This window comes from Megalobrama amblycephala, linkage group LG24, assembly GCF_018812025.1.
Source record: "Megalobrama amblycephala isolate DHTTF-2021 linkage group LG24, ASM1881202v1, whole genome shotgun sequence".
Taxonomy (NCBI): Eukaryota; Metazoa; Chordata; class Actinopteri; order Cypriniformes; family Xenocyprididae; genus Megalobrama; species Megalobrama amblycephala.
In genome coordinates this window covers 1,444,448-1,464,690 of record NC_063067.1, presented here as the reverse complement: position 1 = coordinate 1,464,690, position 20,243 = coordinate 1,444,448, and the positions used below count along the sequence as shown (strand labels likewise).

Below are 20,243 nucleotides of genomic sequence, written 5' to 3'. Positions count from 1 at the left end.
AGACTAAACGCTTTACTGAAACCACACAATGAGCAGCCTGTCTTTGTAATCTCTGTTTGCCCAGTGAATGTGTGTGTGTGTGTGTGAGAGACTGATTGTAAATGGTGTTTTATGAATCACTGGTGCTTTAAAGAGAACTGATGAATTGTGATTGATTAAATTAAATGGGATTCATCACTCTGTTTTATTTAATCCATTCGATGAAACAAGACAGAACCTGCTACAGATAACAGAACACCTTCAACCTGCCTTTTGCACCAGTCGGCAGTTGATTTCATTTCCTAGGGAAAGCCATAAATCTAAACAAGTTGTGTTCTGAATTTGAGGTTGATCTCTAAAAAAATTAGCTTTCAGTAAGATTTTGTTTGGGCGCAGTACCAAATGCTTCCACTAGGAGCACAAGTGTGACTATTTTTTTCAGGACCACTTTCGAACCTTTTCAAATCATGTCCATTTTTTTGTTCGCAGAGCAAATGCCAAAACCTTTACCAAGTTTCGTACCATTCCGATGAAAAAAAAAAATTCTAGAAAAACAAAACGTAAAATTTTTCAAAGCATAGTTTGTGTTTGAGAGATCAAGGGTATGTTTGGAATAGCATATTAGCATACTATACTGAAATATGTATACAGGTAGTGTTCGATTATTTCTTTTATTCCCAGTGCCGTCAGATACTCTCCGTCATTTCAGTCAGGAAAGCTCAGGACCACCAACGCAAAGTTCTATGGTCAAGCTTCTTCAAAGTTTATTGCTTCGAGTGTTGCTTTATATACATTCACAAACAAAGAATTATCATCCCATATGATTCTCATCTATTAGAATTAACTGTTACCTTATCAGTAAAATACATATAGTGAGAATGACAACTTTTGAAAAACAGCCTTACTGTAATATTTAGCAAATAACAGGAGTGTATAGAGACATTCCCACAATAGCTCATCCTGTAACCTTGAAATTCCTTCATCTGTGCAAGCTGAGAGCCTATTTATTCTTGCAGGTAGGTAATTAAAAATATAAATGCAAATAAAAAATTCAGTAGGTTAGAATTCTATAGAAGATATTTACAACGTTCATGTGATAAAAATTTGGGACATTGTCAAACGCTTAACGTGGCTTAATGTACTAAGACAGTGATTTTAACTCACCAAACTCACTAAATATCATACTAATAAAGTATACTATGCAAGGGCGTAGATTTGGTTTCAACTTTTGGGGGAGTTGAACATTGGTATGGTTGTATTGTATTGGGGGGGTTGTAACTGATGGGTCCCCCCCACCCCCCACAAACTACGCCCCTGATACTATGTTATATTCTGGGCACATCTGATTTTTTGCACATTGTAAATACACCTGTTGCTTTCTTCAGTTACCACTTCCGGGAACTGCAGCCTCCTTCCGACATCGACTCTCATTTCCCAAGAGTTCGTGGCCTGCAGCAGATTGGGTTTTGCTGACGCGTTAGTTGCGAAGGGCCTCCTTGATGAAGGTGATGGTTTTCCCCTCACCCGTGCCACTTGGCCTTTTCTTGCACCTCTCTCGCTCTATTGTGTCAGCGAGGGACAAGAGTACCTTGTCGTGGCGCCACCTATAGCGTCCTTGGGTTAAAGACGTTTTGCACCCTGACAGTATATGTGCCCCATTTGACCGCAGAGCTTGCAGTACGGGTCGTCCCTCAGCCCCCACGTGTGCAAATTAGATGGTGAAGGAAGGGTATCATACACAGAGCGCAGCAGAAAGGAGATACGGTATGGCTCCAATCTCCACAATTCTGCCCATGTGATCTTACGCTTAGGCAGATCCCATTTTGTCCATGCTCCCTGGGATACTTGTTCCACTGCTCTGGACAAACGCCTCTGTTCCTCTTGAGCCCGGATTTCACCTGACCATTGTGCTAGCGTTCCCAAACTGTTGGAAATGTGTCGACCCCAGGCCTTGACGTCCTATGCAGGGGTTGCCGATTATGTCTCGCAACTTCAGTGAGCTTTCTGCCTGTTCAATGGCTGTGTTGACTGCCCATTTATGGCCAGATCTTGTTGTAATGCCTGCTTACCTAACCCGGACGTCTTTGGAATCTCTCAGACTTAGGGCGAATCTGCATTTTGCCACCTTACATTCCTCCACAACAGATGACAGAGGAAGCTGCAGCTGTCCTGAACGAATGTATAGGCCCACCGAAGAGAAGCTTGGGGGAATCCCCAACCATCTCCGCAGATGCTTGTTGGTTTTCCTCTCAATGCCTTCTACAACTGATATGGGAAATTCATAGACTGTGAGGAGCCAAATAGGCCTGGGCAGAAGGCCGTGCTGGTACAGCCAGGTTTTAAATTTTCCGGGGAGTCCTGATCTGTCAATCTTCTTCAACCATTCATCTGTTTGCTTCACAACATCTGCAACACTGGCACCATCTTTCAGAGATGCATCAAACCACTTTCCCAAGCACTTTATAGGACTGTCCTCGATGGATGGAATGACTTCTCCCTGGATTTGGAGGCCAAACTTACTTGTGACTCTACCCTTCCTTATAACCAACCTTCTGGACTTTCTGGCCTTAAATGTCAACCTTGCCCAAGTGGCTATGTTATCCAGGGTTTCCAATACCCATCTCGCTTGGAAATGCATCACAGTTGTTATTGTTAGGTCGTCCATGAAACCCCGCATCACTGGCTGCATGATGCCTGATTCCAGGATGGGGTCACGCGTTACACCTTCCGCTGCTGTTATTAGAAGGTTCATGCCCATAAAAAAGAGAATAGGTGAGATGGTACAACCCGTTGGAATTCCCTTCTGGAGATCCTGCCACTTGGTTGTCCACTGGGCTGATGTAAACCTCAGTTTAATCCTTCCTAGATAACTGGTGATCATTTCTTGAATAGCAGTTGGAATGTGGTAATGGTCAAGTCCGAGCTGGATGAGATCGTGTGGGATAGATCCATAAACGTTCGCTAAATCTAACCATACCACTGTTAGATCACCTTTCTTCTGTTTGGCCTCTCTGATCAACTGGCTAATCATTGATGTATGTTCCAGACAGCCTGAAAGGCTGAATTGACCTGAACTGAGCGATTGTGGAGGAACCCTCTTCTTTTGGGATAAAACACCCCTCTGCCAGCTTCCAGCTTGCTGGAATTGACCCCTTGGCCCAGATCTTCCTCAAAATCTTCCATAACCTTCGCAGAAGCTTCGGGCTTTTCTTATATACCTTATATGGTATACCACTTGGGCCTGGGGTACCTGACGCTTTGGCTTTTTGGATGATGTCTTGGATTAGTACATAGTATACATTATCAGCATGATATTTAGTGAGTTTGGTCCGTTAAAATCACTGTCTTAGTACATTAAGCCACGTTAAGCGTTTTAGAACGTCCCAAAAATTCTAAAACTTCTCTGTATTAAATTGGCTATATGTAAGAATTTTCAAGTATTAATGGCTTTTTTGTGGCCAGTGTGAACAGCTTTTAACTAAACTTAAAAAATGAGACCTTCCATGACATCCTATGTTGTATATGAAAGCCTATAGACTGATTTTTTTTGTGAAGAACTCGCTCCCAAGAACCTCCCTTCCGTTCAAAAAATCCTTTTCACAGACTGTGTTAACGCTCATAAATATCGTAAACCTTGCAAAGTTTTTAATATTTTCTCTTTTTTTTTCGTATGTACATGTATTAGTATTATATAACCATTGCATCAAATTACAAAAAATGAGTTAGTTCACTTTCTAATTAAAATTTCCTGATAATTTACTCACCCCCATGTCATCCAAGATGTCCATGTCCTTCTCTCTTCAGTAGAAAAGAAATGAAGGTTTTTGATGAAAACATTCCAGGATTTTTCTCCATATAGTGGACTTCAGTGGAGCCCAAACGGTTGAAGGTCAAAATTACAGTTTCAGTGCAGCTTCAAAGAGCTCTACATGATCCCAGACGAGAAATAAGCGTCTTATCTAGAGAAACCATCACTCATTTTCTAAAAAAATAAAATAAAAAAAATAAATAAATTATATACATTTTAACCATAAATGCTCATCTTGAACTAGCTCTCTTCTTCTTCTTCTTCTTCTTCTTTTGAATTCCAGCAGTGTAGACGCTGCTAAGTGTATTACTGCCCTCCACAGGTCAAAGTTTGAACTAATTGTTATATACTTGCACTAGCATATTGTATGTGACAATTTAGTTCAAACTTTGACCTGTGGAGGGCAGTAATACACTTAACAGTGTCTACACTACTGGAATTCTAATAGAGAAGAAGAAGAGAGCTAGATGAGCATTTATGGTTAAAACGTATAAAATTTTAATTTTTTTTAGAAAATGAGTGATGGTTTCTCTAGATAAGACTCTTATTCCTCGTTAGGTATCGTTTAAAGCTCTTTGAAGCTGCAATGAAATTGTAATTTTGACCTTCAACCGTTTGGTGCCCATTGAAGTCCACTAATGGAGAAAAATCCTGGAATGTTTTCATCAAAAACCTTCATTTCTTTTCGACTGAAGAAAGAAAGACATGAACATCTTGGATGACATGGGGGTGAGTAAATTATCAGGAAATCTTAATTGGAAAGTGAACGAACCCTTTAACATGCTGCTGTGAGGGTGTTTCTAATACAGCAGTAATGGGAGTGATGGTAAAAGTTACATCTTTCTCTCTTGACTGCTGTTATTTTCCCTCTTTTTGAAAGTTGTGAAAACACTATTATGTATTTTTTCTTTTGCAAATATATATATTTAATGAAGTCTCTCATTCACCTCTTTACCCAACTATGATGACTTCCGCTTCTGAGAAACATGGAAATTTGAAAAGGGTCTATAACACATGAAATGAATGTTCAGGATGCCAAAAGATATAACCACATATACCCGTTAAATCAAGAGTGCAGATTAAATAAAGTGAACCAAGTGCAAACAGTTCATACGCAGGGTGGATCAAATGATGAATGACTCAGTGCCGCAACCTGGTGTCTAACAGAGGAAAGTGCAGTGCGGTCAGCGTCGCGGTGTGACTCTCACAGTGTAGCGCTGAGGTTGAAGCACTACGCCGAAACGGCCCTGCAGGTCCGGTAATGAAGCCCCTGACGGCACGCTGAAGTCAAAGTGCTGCAGGAGGCGACTGACGAACAGAAAGAGCTCGATTCTGGCCAGAGATTCACCCACACACACGCGAGGACCGGCGCCGAACGGAAGAAAATTGGCGGGAGTCGCTCTTTTCCCTGAGGAGTCCAGGAATCGTTCTGTGAAGGGTTCAGAAATCAACAGGGAAATTTTAGTTTAACAAGTTTAACAGTTTAACAAACATCTACAGCTAGAAAATGAGACCCAAATAATAATACATAATATATATTTTTTTCTGGTTTATGTTTTAATGGTTACATTAAATAGTCATCAAAATGTAATTAATTGAAATCACAAAACTCATATAATTTAATAACAATTTATTGAAATTTTTAGGACCCTATTAAATCATTTATTTTTTTTCCCCAGAATTCCATCATATTTCTTTAAAATTCCATGTTTTCCGTTAGAATTTTTCTGGTTTCTGTTTCAATGGTTAAAATTTTATTAATCAAAAAGCATGTCTAATTAACTGAAATCATGAGGCATACAATTTCACAAAATTTCATTGAAAGTTAGACAAAAAAAAATAATAATAATAATAGGTCGCTATTAAATCAGTTTTATTTTTCCCAAATTCCATTTTTGTTTTTTTCGTTTTTCTGGATTCTGTTTTAATGGTTTAATTATTTTTTAATCATCAAAAAAACAAAAACAAAAACAAAAAAAACAAGTCTAATCAACTGAATTTATAAAACATACAATAAACACAATTTAATACTTTATTATATATTTTTTACAATAACAGGGCTTTTATTTTTTAAATTTATGTTAAAATAAAATGTTTTCTGGATGCATGATTTAACACAAATTTATTATCAAAAACGTTGGTAATCATATTAAGGCATTTTAAAATGTAATCAAATGAAATTTTATTTTTTGGCAAACAAAGTGTTGCTCAGTGGAGGTTCACTGTCAAAACATGGAAGAAAAAACTATAATATTCCTTAAAAAAATATTTTACTATTTTTTTATTACTATTATTACTTTAAGTAGTATATTCTACCAGTACAACCGTAATATATTTCTGTCATTATTTCTTCAAGTTAAACCAAACTTTTATTTTGGCGGGTTGTAGTGAAGAGCATGTAGTTTTCTTACCTGGTCTAAATCTGTCAGGTTCGTCCCAGTGTTTGGGGTCATGATGGATCGCCCACATGTTCACCAACACCCGGGTTCCTTTAGGAACCATGTGACCCCCCAAACTGCAGAAGAGAGGCATTATGGGATATCAAACATCTCTCTATAAGGTGAGCATCGCTATGACCAACTCACTGGACCTCAAACGTGCATCTGTAGATACCTACATAAAGACATACGTCACTGCAATTTTGTTGTCGTTGTTGTTGTTTGGGGGGGGGGCATTTTTACAATTATACTAAAAGACTTTTACTTGCTAAAAAAAGTCTAACGTCGAACATTTCAGAAGTTTTACACCAGTGAAACGCTTCACTGCATGATTAATGACAAAACCGTGCATCTAATATTCTAATTATGGTTTCTCTCCATCGCCAGGTTTCACTCTGGTATTGCCATGGTTACCTGGTGTCCTGCATAGCAACATGCGGGATGAGGATTGGGCTGACGGGACGAATGCGCATCACTTCACAAAGAACGGCGTCCAGGAACGGTAGACGGGACCGGTCACTCAGAGACGGCGGACGGTCCCGCCCCAGACATTCATCCAGCTCAGCCTGGACACGATCCTGCACCTGCAGCACACACACACACACACACACACAACTTTTCACTTCAGGTCAGGTCAGGTTGTGGCACTGAACAGGACGACATGTTTGTGCATCAATATAACAGACTCATGCGTGCTTACTGTACGACTGCGACTGCTGTATTAAATATTAAATATGCATGTATGTGTGTGTGTGTAAATGAGTGTGTGTGTGTACCTGCGGGTGGTGCAGTAGGAACGCTATAGTCCACAGTAGTGTGGTGGACGTCGTCTCCACTCCGGCTCCAAACGCCTCCGCTGCCGTCATGAGCACATGATCCTCTGTGATGTCATCCTCCCCACCTGACCCTTTCATCTGACCAATCAGAAGAGCGTCCAGCAGGTCTCGAGGCTCTCCAGGAGTGAGGGTCATCTGCGAGGTCAAAGGTCATGAAGATGACCAAAACATTTATATGTAAAGGCTCCGATACACTCACACTGTCATGTTCACTTATACAGCACTATATATGTTTATATATCAGGGTTCAACGCTAAGGATTTTTTCTGCTGGCCCGGTTGGGCCAGTGGTTCAAATTTTTACTTGCCGTGCCAAAATTTTCACTGGCTTCTCAACAAAATGTAATAAACTAAAAGAAAAGAAATTGGGTCTATAAAATAAGCCTAGTTATTGTTTTTGTTGTTTTTGATTCATGTAACCTTAAATAAATAGGGTTATGACACCAAAAGCTACTAGAAAAACTAACTTAAATTTTAACTATTGTTAGACAAATAAACAGTAAGTAATAAAATAGTAACAAATAATCAAATTATGAGTAATAGCAAAAATAAATACAACAGAACAAACATATAAATGAAACAAACAATGATTTTCATGTAGGTTTAAACAGGAGATTTTCAGGTACAGAAATTGTAATCTATAATGTATAGCTAACTATAGATTAAACTTTATTAAAGTTAATCAGTCAAGAGCAGTTACAGATGCATAAATAATGTTTTGAAATGTTGAAAATATAAAATGTTAAATACTGTTATTAAAGGTGCCGTAGAACGTGTTTTCACAAGATGTAATATAAGTCTAAGGTGTCCCCTGAATGTGTCTGTGAAGCTTTCAGCTCAAAATACCCCATAGATTTCTTTTAATTCATTTTTTTAACTGCCTCTCGACTGCCTTAAACAGCATAAACAAAGTTCACACAGCTAATATAACCCTCAAAATGGATCTTTACAAAGTGTTCGTCATGCAGCATGTCTAATCGCGTAAGTACAGTGTTTATTTGGATGTTTACATTGATTCTGAATGAGTTTGATAGTGCTCCGAGGCTAAAGCTAACATTACACACTGTTGGAGAGATTTATAAAGAATGAAGTTGTGTTTATGAATTATACAGACTGCAAGTGTTTAAAAATGAAAATAGCGACGGCTCTTGTCTCCGTGAATACAGTAAGAAATGATGGTAACTTTAACCACATTTAACAGTACATTAGCAACACGCTAACAAAACATTAGAAAGACAATTCACAAATATCACTAAAAATATCATTGATCATGTCAGTTATTATCGCTCCATCTGCCATTTTTCGCTATTGTTCTTGCTTGCTTACCTAGTCTGATGATTCAGCTGTGCACAGATCCAGACGTTAATACTGGCTGCCCTTGTGTAATGCCTTGAACATGAGCTGGCATATGCAAATATTGGGGTCATACATATTAATGATCCCGACTGTTGCGTAACAGTCGGTGTTATGTTGAGATTCGCCTGTTCTTCGGAGGTCTTTTAAACAAATGAGATTTATATAAGAAGGAGGAAACAATGGTGTTTGAGACTCACTGTATGTCATTTCCATGTACTGAACTCTTGTTATTTAACTATGGCAAGGTAAATTCAACTTTTAATTCTAGGGCACCTTTAAGACACTTTAAACGTGAAATTAAACCCGCCAGTAGGTGGCAGTGAATGTCATTGAGATTCAACCAATTCATTCAAATGGCTGATTCATTCAGGAAGTGTTGCACTGAGATTCAAAACAATTCTGTGTGGACTTTGGAACTATTTAATTAGGCAAAATAGAGCAAAACAGACAACTGGGTGTCTACAATTTAAATCCCTTGATATTAAGTTCTTGTTTATTAAACTGCACGTTGTATAAAATCACATTTGTAAAGAGAAGAATTCCTCGTCAAAGAAGGCGGAGCCTCAGAGCCACACCCGCCTATTATGTAATCGCCATGGACCAATGATAGTTCAGAGGTGTTGCGAAGTTCAGAAACAAACTCAAACACACTTCGCTTTGGCCTGATTTTGTCCGAAATGATGTCACAGTAAGTGTGTGTTTGTACCTTGTGCTCCTGGAGTTTCTTGCGCAGCAGTTGGTCTCTCACAGACACACATTCCTTCAGCTTCTTCAGGTCTTTGTTGGGGAAAATCTGATGAAATCAAAAGAAGCTAAATATACAGAGTGTGATATTGAAGATGATTGTAATATTGAAGTGAAAATTGAACAGACTCGTAGCCAGGGAAAGATGTCGACGAGTCCTCCTCTGGCGATGGTCTGGACGATGCCGTCGTTGTAGTCCATGACCTTCAGGAGTTCAGGGTCGTTCGGCTGGTATGAGGAACTGAACACCAGCCTGCAGATGACGTTAGTGACGGCACGCATCAGAACCGGACTCAGATCTGAACTCTGACCCCTGCAGGACTGGAGCTCCTCACACAGACTGTCTGCGGCCTCTAGAACTAACACACACACACACACACACACACACAGACATAGACACACAGATGCAAGAGCATGTGCTTCAGTGGACGCATGAAAATGACCGTCTCTACAAATCACATGATCATGATGTCACTAGTTTAATTAAACCACAATCCGAAACAATCTGAAATACTTCTACTTCATTTTATTCCATAAGTTTTACATTTTAAAATTGTCAAATTCTGTCACTGTACTGCTATTGCTACTGCTATTTAAATCGCCTTTTTTCCTATCACATATTTTAGTGATAAAATGAATTAGATCGAGTGATTAGGTGTCACTTGAAAGCTTAAAAACTCAAAATTCATTCATTTTTATATATATGTTAATATTATATTTTGCATTACTTTCATCACAAATAAGCACACTTATTTTATTCTCACATTACAGTTTGGTCGAAAATTTGTTTAAATATCATGAATTACAGTGTCAAAATGCAAAACAATTTAAAATTTTCTACATGCAAAATTTAATATACGTTACAGTTTGGTTGAAAATGTGTTTAAGCGTCATGAATTATAGTCAAAATGCAAAAAAATCTAAATTTTCTACATGCAAAATTTAATTTACGTTACAGTTTGGTTGAAAATGTGTTTAAGCGTCATGAATTATAGTCAAAATGCAAAAAAATCTAAATTTTCTACATGCAAAATTTAATTTACATTACAGTTTGGTTGAAAATGTGTTTAATGAATTATAGTCAAAATGCAAAAAAATCTAAATTTTCTACATGCAAAATTTAATTTACATTACAGTTTGGTTGAAAATGTGTTTAAGCGTCATGAATTATAGTCAAAATGCAAAAACCATTTGAAATCGGACATTGTGTTACCAAGGAAACGGTACTTTAAAACCTTTTAGCAGGCTCCTCCCCCTAGTGGTCAATATCATGTTTCATACGATTACATTTATTCTAAGTATTTTATAGTCAATTTTTGTTTCTAATCTTAACAAAACATGTCGTCGGAAAGGTCTGAGTCTCTGCTATAAATGATATGGTGACAAAGATTTATTAATTTGTAACAGGAGAACACATAAAAAAAAAATTCAGTGGAATATGGGTGTCACCTGGTGGCTATTTTTGGTACAGCACCGAAACAAAATCTCATGGGAACTTTAATTTTTGTGATATCAACTTCCAATTTGGAGCACAACTTGGCTAGACATATGGCTTTGATATTATATGTCAGTTTTACAGTAAAAATGATTTTGTATAAAATATGAAATGCTTAATACAGTACATTTGTTTTACAGTAAATTTAAAAAATACTGTAATGCAAGAGATTATTAATTCTAAAGTATTTAAACAATGTTATTCTACCTTTAATTTATGCAGATTTTTTTTTTGGTTTAAGTGTGAAATCTGGACATGTTTTTCACAAGGTTCACCCGAATACAAAACTATTATTCTAAGTGTATAAATACAAAACTAAGCTTTACCGATGGTCTGTAGTTTACTGGATCCCTCGCCGAACAGCGTGAACGAGGAGTGAACCAGCCGCCGATGGTTCTTCCACAGCGGACTGTAGTCGGCAAACGCGATATCCTTCCCACCCTGAGTCAACAGATCTGTGGTCACCTTGACAACCAGAGAGAGAGAGCGATTCAGAAGCTGCTGCTTTAAACCGACTTGGACTATTTAAAAACAAATAGTGATCAATGAAAACTGTTCAAGGGTAAATCCAATAGCACGAAACTTAAGAACAGACACAGGTCATATTTCACCTTAAAGTCAAAAATATATCATATATGGCAATAATATATTTTGTACATGTATATATATGTAAATAATATATTTTGCATTACTTTCGTCACAAATAAGCACAATTCACTTTTATTTTATTTTCACATTATATGAAAATGTGTTTAAATATCACAAATGATAGTATCAAAATGCAAAAAAAAAAGAAAAAAAGAAAAAAGAATAAAATTTTCTACATGCAAAATTTAATTTACATTACAGTTTGGTTGAAAATGTAAACGTCATGAATTATAGAGTCAAGATGCAAAAAAAATCTATATTTTCTACATGCAAAATTAAATACATATACATGTTTAAATGTTGTGAATATAGTGTCATAATGCCAAATATCAAAATTTTTTACATGCAAAATTGAATTCACGTAACAATTGGTTGAAAATGTGTTTAAATATCATGAATTATACTCAAAATGCAAAAAATAAATAAATAAATTATAAATGCAAAATTTAATTTATTTTACAGTTTGGTTGAAAATGTTTTTAAATGTCATGAATTATAGTGTCAAAATACAAAAAAATTAAATTTTCTACATGCAAATTGAATTCATGTTACAGTTTGGTTGAAAATGTGTTTAAATGTTGTGAATATAGTGCCATAATGCCAAATATATATATATATTTTTTACATGCAACATTTTATTCATGTTGCAATTTGGTTAAAAAATGTTTTTAAATATCATGAATTATAGTGTCATAATGAAAAATATCTACATTTTTACATGCAACATTTAATTTACGTTACAGTTTTGGTGAAAATGTTTTCAAACATCACAAATGATAACATCAAAATGCAAAAAAAAAAAAAGGAATACAATTTTCTACATGCAAAATGTAATTCACATTATAGTTTGATTGAAAATGTGTTTAAATGTCAAATTTTAGTGTCAAAATGCTAAATATCTACATTTTTTACATTCAAAATTTAATTCACATTACAGTTTAGTTGAAAATGCATTTAAATTGCATAAATATAGTGTCAAAATCCAAAAATATCTACATTTTCTACATGCAAAATGTAATTTCTTATTCTTTTGTTTTGGTTTAGGGGTGAAATAGTCTTTTTTCTGAAGTTATCAATGAGATTCTCCAAGTATGAGCACACACACACACACACTGTTCAGTACCCTCTGTCGTCCTGTACTTTACCATCTTGGGCCGTCCAGCGAACTCTCTCCCGCGCTGCAGCAGCACCTCTCGCACCAGTCCGGCCTCGCTGACCACCAGTGTGAAGTGAGGGCCGGCGTACATGCCGAACAGAGGGCCATATCTGCCCGCCAGCTGTGTGAGGAGCAGGTGAGGCGGCAGAGACGAGCGCAGGTGCAGCAGACTCCCCAGAACCGGCACTCGCGGCAGACACGGCAACGACACGCCGCCTCGAGAAGAGCGCAGCTGTCCCAGCATGCATTTCACCAGCACCAGCAACAGCACAGCAGCGCAGCAGCACAGAGTCACTGAACACATGATGGACACGAGGAGCCGAGGATCAACGCCGGCTCATATAAGAGCTCTGATGGAGGGCGGCTCGACGGTACAACCTTGGTTTGGGGTTGGAGGTCACAGAAACCCTGAGGCTGTTTGACCAATGACAAAGCAGCTTTAGTTAATCATTCACACTGTACAGTACACTAGAATCACGTCTGATGACTATATACTGTGAAATAAATATTTGCTGCATTACAAATACTTTATAGAGCTTGAATAACATTCTGGTCTTGAAGTTTGTTTTTAAAAAGAGCCGTAACCACAAATACAATACTTTAAAGGGGACCTATTATGCCCTATTTAACAAGATGTCAAATTAGTCTCTGATGTTCCCAGAGTGTGTATGTTAAGTTTTAGCTCAAAATACCCCACAGATAATTTTTTAAAGCATGTTAAAATTGCTACTTTTAGTGGTTGAGCAAAAATGTGCCATTTCAGTGTGGTCCCTTTAAATGCAAATGAGCTGCTGCGCTTGGCCTAAGAGGGCGGAGCTTCACGAGTTGATTCTCTGGTGACAAGATTCAGTCAGGACGCACTATAATGTCAGAAACTGCGAATATATGGTGCATGGAGATAGAACAGGTATAGTTTAGTTATGCCTTTCCGGTGGTGCTTAATAAACTTTATACCCGTAAATAAACTCCAATGAACTATAATAAAGTGCTCTCACCTTCATTACTGCCGTATCCAGTATCACTCTGGAGACTGTAAACTGGATCAGAACAGTTTTTACTTGTATATCCTCCTTGAGTAGCACATTTTTAGCACAGTCTCTGTTTTGTATTGTCTCTTTGTATTAATATTCACTCACTAAGCAGTCCCGTGTGAAATGATTCACGCTGACATAAACGAATTTCGACACAACTGAGGGATCATTTTCCTGGAAAACCAAGTTAATCCACCTCGTCTTCAGCAGCTCAGATTTAGGTTGTAAATGGAGAGAGCTATGTGGATTAATCCATCCAGCTACAGAACACCTAAAACACTTGGGAGACATTCCCGTCAGTGCAGCAATGGCGGACTCGCTGTAAACAACGGCTCAGGGCGGTTCTATGTTCAAACTTAAGTGTAAGTCAACACTGTGGGCGGAGCCTGTGGCTTTTGTGACGTCACACTGCCAGGGATCTGGAAACGGCTTGTTCTGAGACACTGCTTATGATTTATGGTGATTAAAAAAAAGGAGTGGGTGGATTTTTATCACTATAGGGTGGTTGTGTACACACACTGACAACACACATTTATGTCCAAACACCAAGCAAAAGTGAATTTTGCATAATAGGTCCCCTTTAATAATCAATCAATATCGGGTTGCATTGGATGATTCTGTTTATTACAGTGAATATTTGGTTAAAGCCTTGTTTTAAGTCCATTATTCATAATTGTCTTCTCTCTTTCTTGTCCAAAAAAGCACTTACCTTCCTTCAGTCAATCCAGATGCAGTTTTTTGTTTCAATATGTTTTTTGTTTGTTTGTTTTGCATTTGACAGAATATAATGAAAAACTGTACAGAGTAAAACATAAATAAATAACTAAAGATACAGGTTTCAATTTCATTTCATTATAAAAATAAAAATTTAAATTATTTAATTTAATTAAATTAGTAAATATAAAGTAAAACATATAGAGTAAAATAAAAAATACAAGTTTCACTATTTAATTTAATTTAAATAAATGAGTAAAAACTAACAAAAAAACAAGATACAGGTTTCACAATTTAATTTAGTGAAAAAATAATAATAAATTGAATTAATTTAATAAATATAACAAAACTGTATAAATGAAAATACTAAAAAAAAAATCAAAATACTGGTTTCACAATTTAATTTAATTTACAAAATAAAAATTTAAATAAATTAAATTAGTAAAAATAAGGTACAACTATAGACTATAACAATAAAAAATATAGCTGCAAGCAGCAATTACGGGGCCAAGCAAAAAAGGCACAACAAGACAGCCAAGATGGCAGGGAGCATCAGACCAGCCGAAACAGTAAGCAATTAAAGACCTATTAGGATCATTTTAGGCAAAAGAGCTGAAAAATGATATATTCAGTCAATAATAAAGATTTAATGGTTTATCACTTTGACTAATAGGTGGCGCTGTGACAAAATTAACGTGATATGGTCAGAGTGAGGTAACAATGACACTCGCTAAGGATATGACTCTTGTGAAAATAAGTCAACCAGATCAAAAGTTATAAGCATATGAAAAAAACACTAGGTGGCGCTGGTTTGAAACCTCTCAGGCTCCTTCGGGACCTTGTGCTGATGACTCATACCGAGTTTCGTAACAATACGCTAATGCTTTCATAAAATACAGCATTTTTACACAAAATTCAAAATGGCCGACAGCCAAAATGGCTAATATGGGAAAATTGGATATCATTCGACTCGGCATGATGCCCCTAATCTAACAAGACCAAATTTATGATTTTTGGACAAACATATTTTAAGCTATAAGCAAAAATAATGGCTATTTTGGCTTTTCTGAATCTCCAGACCAGTAGGTGGTGTTGCGACGAAACTCAGCATGTAGGCTCTGGTCTTGCTTGGGATGATTTGTACGAAGTTTGGTGTAAATATGATAAATCATTGCAGAGATACAGCCATGAGTCCAAACTGGGTGCTCTGCGTTAAATTAATTTGCGTGTTTTTTGAGAATGGTTGAGTTTATCAAAAAGCTTTTGATAACTTTTTGCCAGAATGGTCTAAAGATGATCTGGTTCAATTTTCATGATAATCAGACCAACAGCCTAGGACGAATTCGAAAAAGTAGGTTTTTCGCAAAATTCAAAATGGCAGACAAACCATAAGTCGAAACCTAGCGTGTTAGGTATCGTTAGACTCAGCAGGGATTCAGGAGTGTAAAGTCACGACTCTTTTGAAAATAAGTTGACCACACCCATATTGATAAGCATTTGAATATTTGATTTTACCACTAGGTGGCGCTGGTGCAAAACTTCTTAGGCTCGTTCAGGGCATCGTGCTGAAGACCCATACCGAGTTTTGTGACGATATGCTAATGCGTTCATAAAATACAGCATTTTAGCACAAAATTCAAAATGGCCGACGGCCAAAATGGCTGATATGGTAATAATGGGTATCATTCAACTCAGAATGATGCCCTGAATCTGACGTAACCACATTTATGATTTATGGACAAATCATTCAGAAGTTATTAGCATAAATATCCATTTTTCATATCTCTGGACCAGTAGGTGGCACTGTGCCGAAACACTGCATGTTGCCTCAAGTCATGCTTGTGATGACATGTACAAAATTTGGTCAGAATACGATAAATTGTTTTGAAGATATAGCCTTAAGTGTGATTTTGCGAGCTTTCGGTCGAATTCTTTTGTGCCCTATTCGAGAACGGATGGATCTATCGAAAAGCTTTTGATAACTTTTTGCAGACATGGTCTGAAGATGATCTGGTCCAATTTTTGTGAAAATCAGAATAACGCCCTAGGAGGAGTTCGAAAAAGTAGGTTTTTCGGAAAATTCAAAATGGCGGGAAAATTTTCATGACGGAAAATGACGTCATATAGTGCAATCGATTCGTCTTGACCCAAGGAAGAATTTTGTTTCTAGCCCATATGGTTCAAAAGTTATTAGCATAAACAGAAGTGCAACTTTGGACAGCTGGTGGCGCTAGAGGGATTGAGTTAGAGACTCCAAATTGGCTATGGACACAGTTCCGACTGTCCTCTAACTGTGTGCCAAATTTCACAACTTTTTACCATACGGTTCTATGGGCTGCCATAGACTCCAAGAGCGGAAGAATAATAAGAAGAAGAAAACTAACAATAACAATAGGTGCCTAAGCACCTTCGGTGCTTGGCCCCTAATGATACAGGTTTCACAATTTAATTTAATTTAAAAAAAAAAATAATAAAATTAGTAAATATAAAATAAAACTGCATAAAGTAAATAAATTAACCCACAGATTCAGCATTAAAAAATATATAAATAAATGATAAAATAAAATAAAATAAAATAACTTTAAGAGTACCAGTAGGGGAAAAAAAATTAAAAAGCAAAAGCACTAACCATGACTCTGGTTAACTCTTTCTCCATCTGGTTCGAATGTATTAAACACTTGATGAAGGCCTTGAGAGATCCAAGGTCTGGCGTTAGTATAAACAACAAATGTTTACTTCTCACCGTCTGTCCTTGAGTCTGTGAAAGAACTGTGAGGAAAGACATCTATATCATTCATCATCACTAATACACACACACACACACACTTACATATATACATACAAACACACACACACACACACATAACACACATTTATATATGTATTTATATACATAACAAACACATATACATTCATATGTACATTTATATACATAAACATACACACATATGCATAACTCACATACACATTCATTTATATTCATACAAACACACACACACATATATACGCGCACACACACATAGACTGAGCAGATGTACTGACTCACTGAATAATAATTACATATATTAAAATCATAACCATGAATAAAAACCCTTTACTGACGCATACATGATCACTGCAGCTGTCATCGCTTCCACTGCGATCAAACACCAAATCACCAAAATAACCTGTGGTTTAGTCAGTAATTACTGCTCATATTTGGGGTTATTGAGTTGAACAAACATCTAAACTTCAGTGTTAAATTCATCCTACAGACACCAAACTGAACAGAAACACACCTCAGCAGACTTTACAATCACATTTCCCTCAAAAAACATACAGATCTAATCATCTCTCACTTTTATTCATCTCTCACAGGCTGATTTAGTTTCTGGTCCTCATGAAGATGCAGAGACTTGACGCAGAATTATCGTGGCTTTCAAGTCATTTGTGTCAATCTCACTTAGTCAGTCAAGGACACACACACACACAAAACCACCCACATTCACAATCACACACACACACACACACACACACACATGTGAAAGAATAAAAGCATGAGCTCTAAATATACCGGTGTGTGATGCTCCTGTGTGGGAGGAGTGAAGCTCGAGTCTCTTCTCTCCATCTTACACAACACACAGAAGAACAGCGGCACTGATCCAGGGTCAGTCAGCACTCCCTCCGGCTTCATCATCACGCTCGTCTGAAATGCTCCACATTACGGTTCAGTGTTTCTCAGCTGACCTCTGCCAACACTGGGAGAAAACACCGAACACGTCTGAGCCGCTTCTCAGGGTCGCAGAGCACAAATCAGCCTTTAAAACCACTAGAGCAAATCTCAACTGCTTGATTTTTTTTCGTTGTTAAATGCAACTATATTCATAACAAGGCGGTAACCATGTCTTAACAATTCAGAAACATCATTGAATCTTCATCCTTCAGTTCCTCAGCTAAAATGAAATGATACTAAAACCACCAGTAGGTGTCTTAACAAGTTAGTCATTCAGTCAAACGATTCATTCAAAACAACTGATTCATTCAGGGACGAAGCAGAAGTGACATTAGAGCGATTTTTCAAAAACGCGGATTCATTCAGTAAACGAAACTGAGACGTGCGACGGCTCTACTGTTTAGAACTATTTTCGTTTCGAAAAACAGACAATATTGTGTCTAAAATGTAAGTCATCTAATAGCCTATTAACTTATTGTTTATTGAACTGTTGTATAAAATCAATTTCACATTTGCAAATGTGCTGATATTCGGGAAAACAGCACTTTTGCTCATGAACTATATTGCTTATGAATATTAAAAACAAGACAGAGAATTGTAGTTATGAAGTAATCAATTTAAACTATTCGCAAATAATATTTTAATTTAAAACATGCACACATTCACTTTTATTCGTATGTCCAATATGTAAGAAAAGAAAAATGTTTGCATCACTAGATATTACAGTTGGCGGTTGAAAATTTCTATAATGTAACAGCTGTCGAATATTAGATGTTTAGCTAAGCATCTTTGCACTTGTCTTCTATGAACAGTAAGCCCCGCCCACTTTGATCTGATTGGCCATCTCAATCATTTTGATATTGACAGCGCTGATGCAGACTAGCCTAAACATTTAACTTTCAAAAGTTTTGCCATTATAACAACAAACATAATGTAATAGAGTGCATTAGTGCCCACCCATGTTTTCAGTGGCGTTGGTTCCGAAAACATTTTTTCCATTAATTTCTTCCATATCGATCTTTTAAAAAAAAAAAAAAAACGTTGTTAAAGCATTATAAGCCATGAGGAGAATCACAAGAAGTTTATTGCAAAATATGCATATGCATACAAATATTTAAGTATTTTGTGAGCATAGGGAAGCCGACTCGATTACCTCATTCACAGTGCTTCATGGGAGTGGGCGGAGCTAAAGAGCTCTAATTGGCGCGGATGGCTTGTCTCGACTTTCTGATTGGTGGAACTTTCTGTATAGACCTTATGTAGCCCCACCCCTTTTCAGCGCTGCGCTCGTTGTCTTTTGACTTCCGGTTTGTATTTCCACAGCGATCTTACATTTATGAATGAACTGCTCGTTTTAAAATCCTCCGGGTCTACTGACATTTGTTAAGACATCTGCTTTAAATATAACAATGCTCATGATAACTTTCATTAACTCTACAACAAGTAAATCCACTTAACCAACTAATTATTCTTTGACAACGATGCCATAGAAATGTACAGAGCTACCGCAAAGCAGAAGTTCAAAGACAATTTTATAAAGATGGCGGCGCGCTTGTTTCTCTGGTAAATAATGGTCTATAGCATGTAGTTTTTCAACACAAAATCCACTTTAAACATGGTAATTTTAAAAAATAAGTTAAATTAATGCAGGCTCACGGCTTTAACAAAGCAAGAAAAAGTATGTGAACCACTTGCAGAATCTGTGAAAATGTTAATAATTTTAACAAAATAAAAGGCGATAATACAAAATGCATGTTTTTTTATTTTTTATTTAGTACTGTCCTGGGTAAGATATTTTACATAAAAGATGTTTACATATAATCCACAGGACAAAATAAATAGCTGAATTTATTAAAATAACCCCATTCATAAGTATGTGAACCATTGATTCTCAATACTGTGTGTGGTCACCTGATGATCCACGACTGTTTGTGTGTTTTGTGATAGTTGTTCATGAGTCTCTTGTTTGTCCTGAGCAGTTAAACTGAGCTCTGTTCTTCAGAAAAATCCTCCAGCTCCTGCAGATTCTTCAGTTTTCAAGCATCTTTTGCATACTTGAACCCTTTCCAGCAGTGACTGTATGATGACAACTGAGGGACTCAAAAACAACTATTAAACAAGGTTCAAACATTCACTGATGCTTCAGAAGGAAACATGATGCATTAATAGAAGAAAATAAGAACTGATCATTGAAATATTCTATGGCATCGATGTGAAATCCCCCTTTTGGAACCTTTATTTTTAAGAGTATAACATTTTAGTCTTTTCCTGCATTTTTTGTTTTTTACATGGCACATGTCTGTTGTCACTCTCAAGGGCTTCCCGCT

The 20,243-nt window shown here is 36.8% G+C and overlaps 1 protein-coding gene and 1 pseudogene across 2 annotated transcripts; both read right to left on the bottom strand.

Moving 5' to 3' along the window:
- Positions 1–721: 721 nt before the first annotated feature.
- On the bottom strand, positions 722–3,311 carry LOC125260684 (annotated as a pseudogene).
- Positions 3,312–4,522: 1,211 nt separating this feature from the next.
- Positions 4,523–19,888, bottom strand: LOC125260617 (steroid 17-alpha-hydroxylase/17,20 lyase). Of its 2 annotated transcripts, none has more exons than XM_048179087.1 (11): positions 19,828–19,888; positions 17,758–17,941; positions 16,834–16,973; positions 12,449–12,873; positions 10,982–11,120; positions 9,290–9,519; positions 9,123–9,209; positions 7,002–7,196; positions 6,640–6,809; positions 6,199–6,302; positions 4,523–5,216 (listed from the first exon to the last, which is right to left on the bottom strand). In XM_048179087.1, the coding sequence occupies exons 4-11, from the start codon at positions 12,761–12,763 to the stop codon at positions 4,972–4,974; spliced, it is 1,485 nt and encodes a 494-aa protein (XP_048035044.1). In that variant the 5' UTR covers positions 12,764–12,873; positions 16,834–16,973; positions 17,758–17,941; positions 19,828–19,888; the 3' UTR covers positions 4,523–4,971. The 2 variants fall into 2 exon arrangements, with proteins under 2 accessions (XP_048035044.1, XP_048035043.1); XM_048179086.1 differs by lacking the exon at positions 19,828–19,888 and adding an exon at positions 18,874–19,278.
- Positions 19,889–20,243: the final 355 nt, after the last annotated feature.

Excerpts from the sequence above, each read along its gene's own strand:
- LOC125260617 (XM_048179087.1), bottom strand. The coding sequence starts at position 12,763 with ATGTGTTCAGTGACTCTGTGCTGCTGCGCTGCTGTGCTGTTGCTGGTG. Across the intron at positions 6,303-6,639 it reads GTTGCTATGCAGGACACCAG|TTTGGGGGGTCACATGGTTC; the intron begins GTAACCATGGCA and ends TCTCTTCTGCAG. Across the intron at positions 5,217-6,198 it reads ACCTGACAGATTTAGACCAG|AACGATTCCTGGACTCCTCA; the intron begins GTAAGAAAACTA and ends AACCCTTCACAG.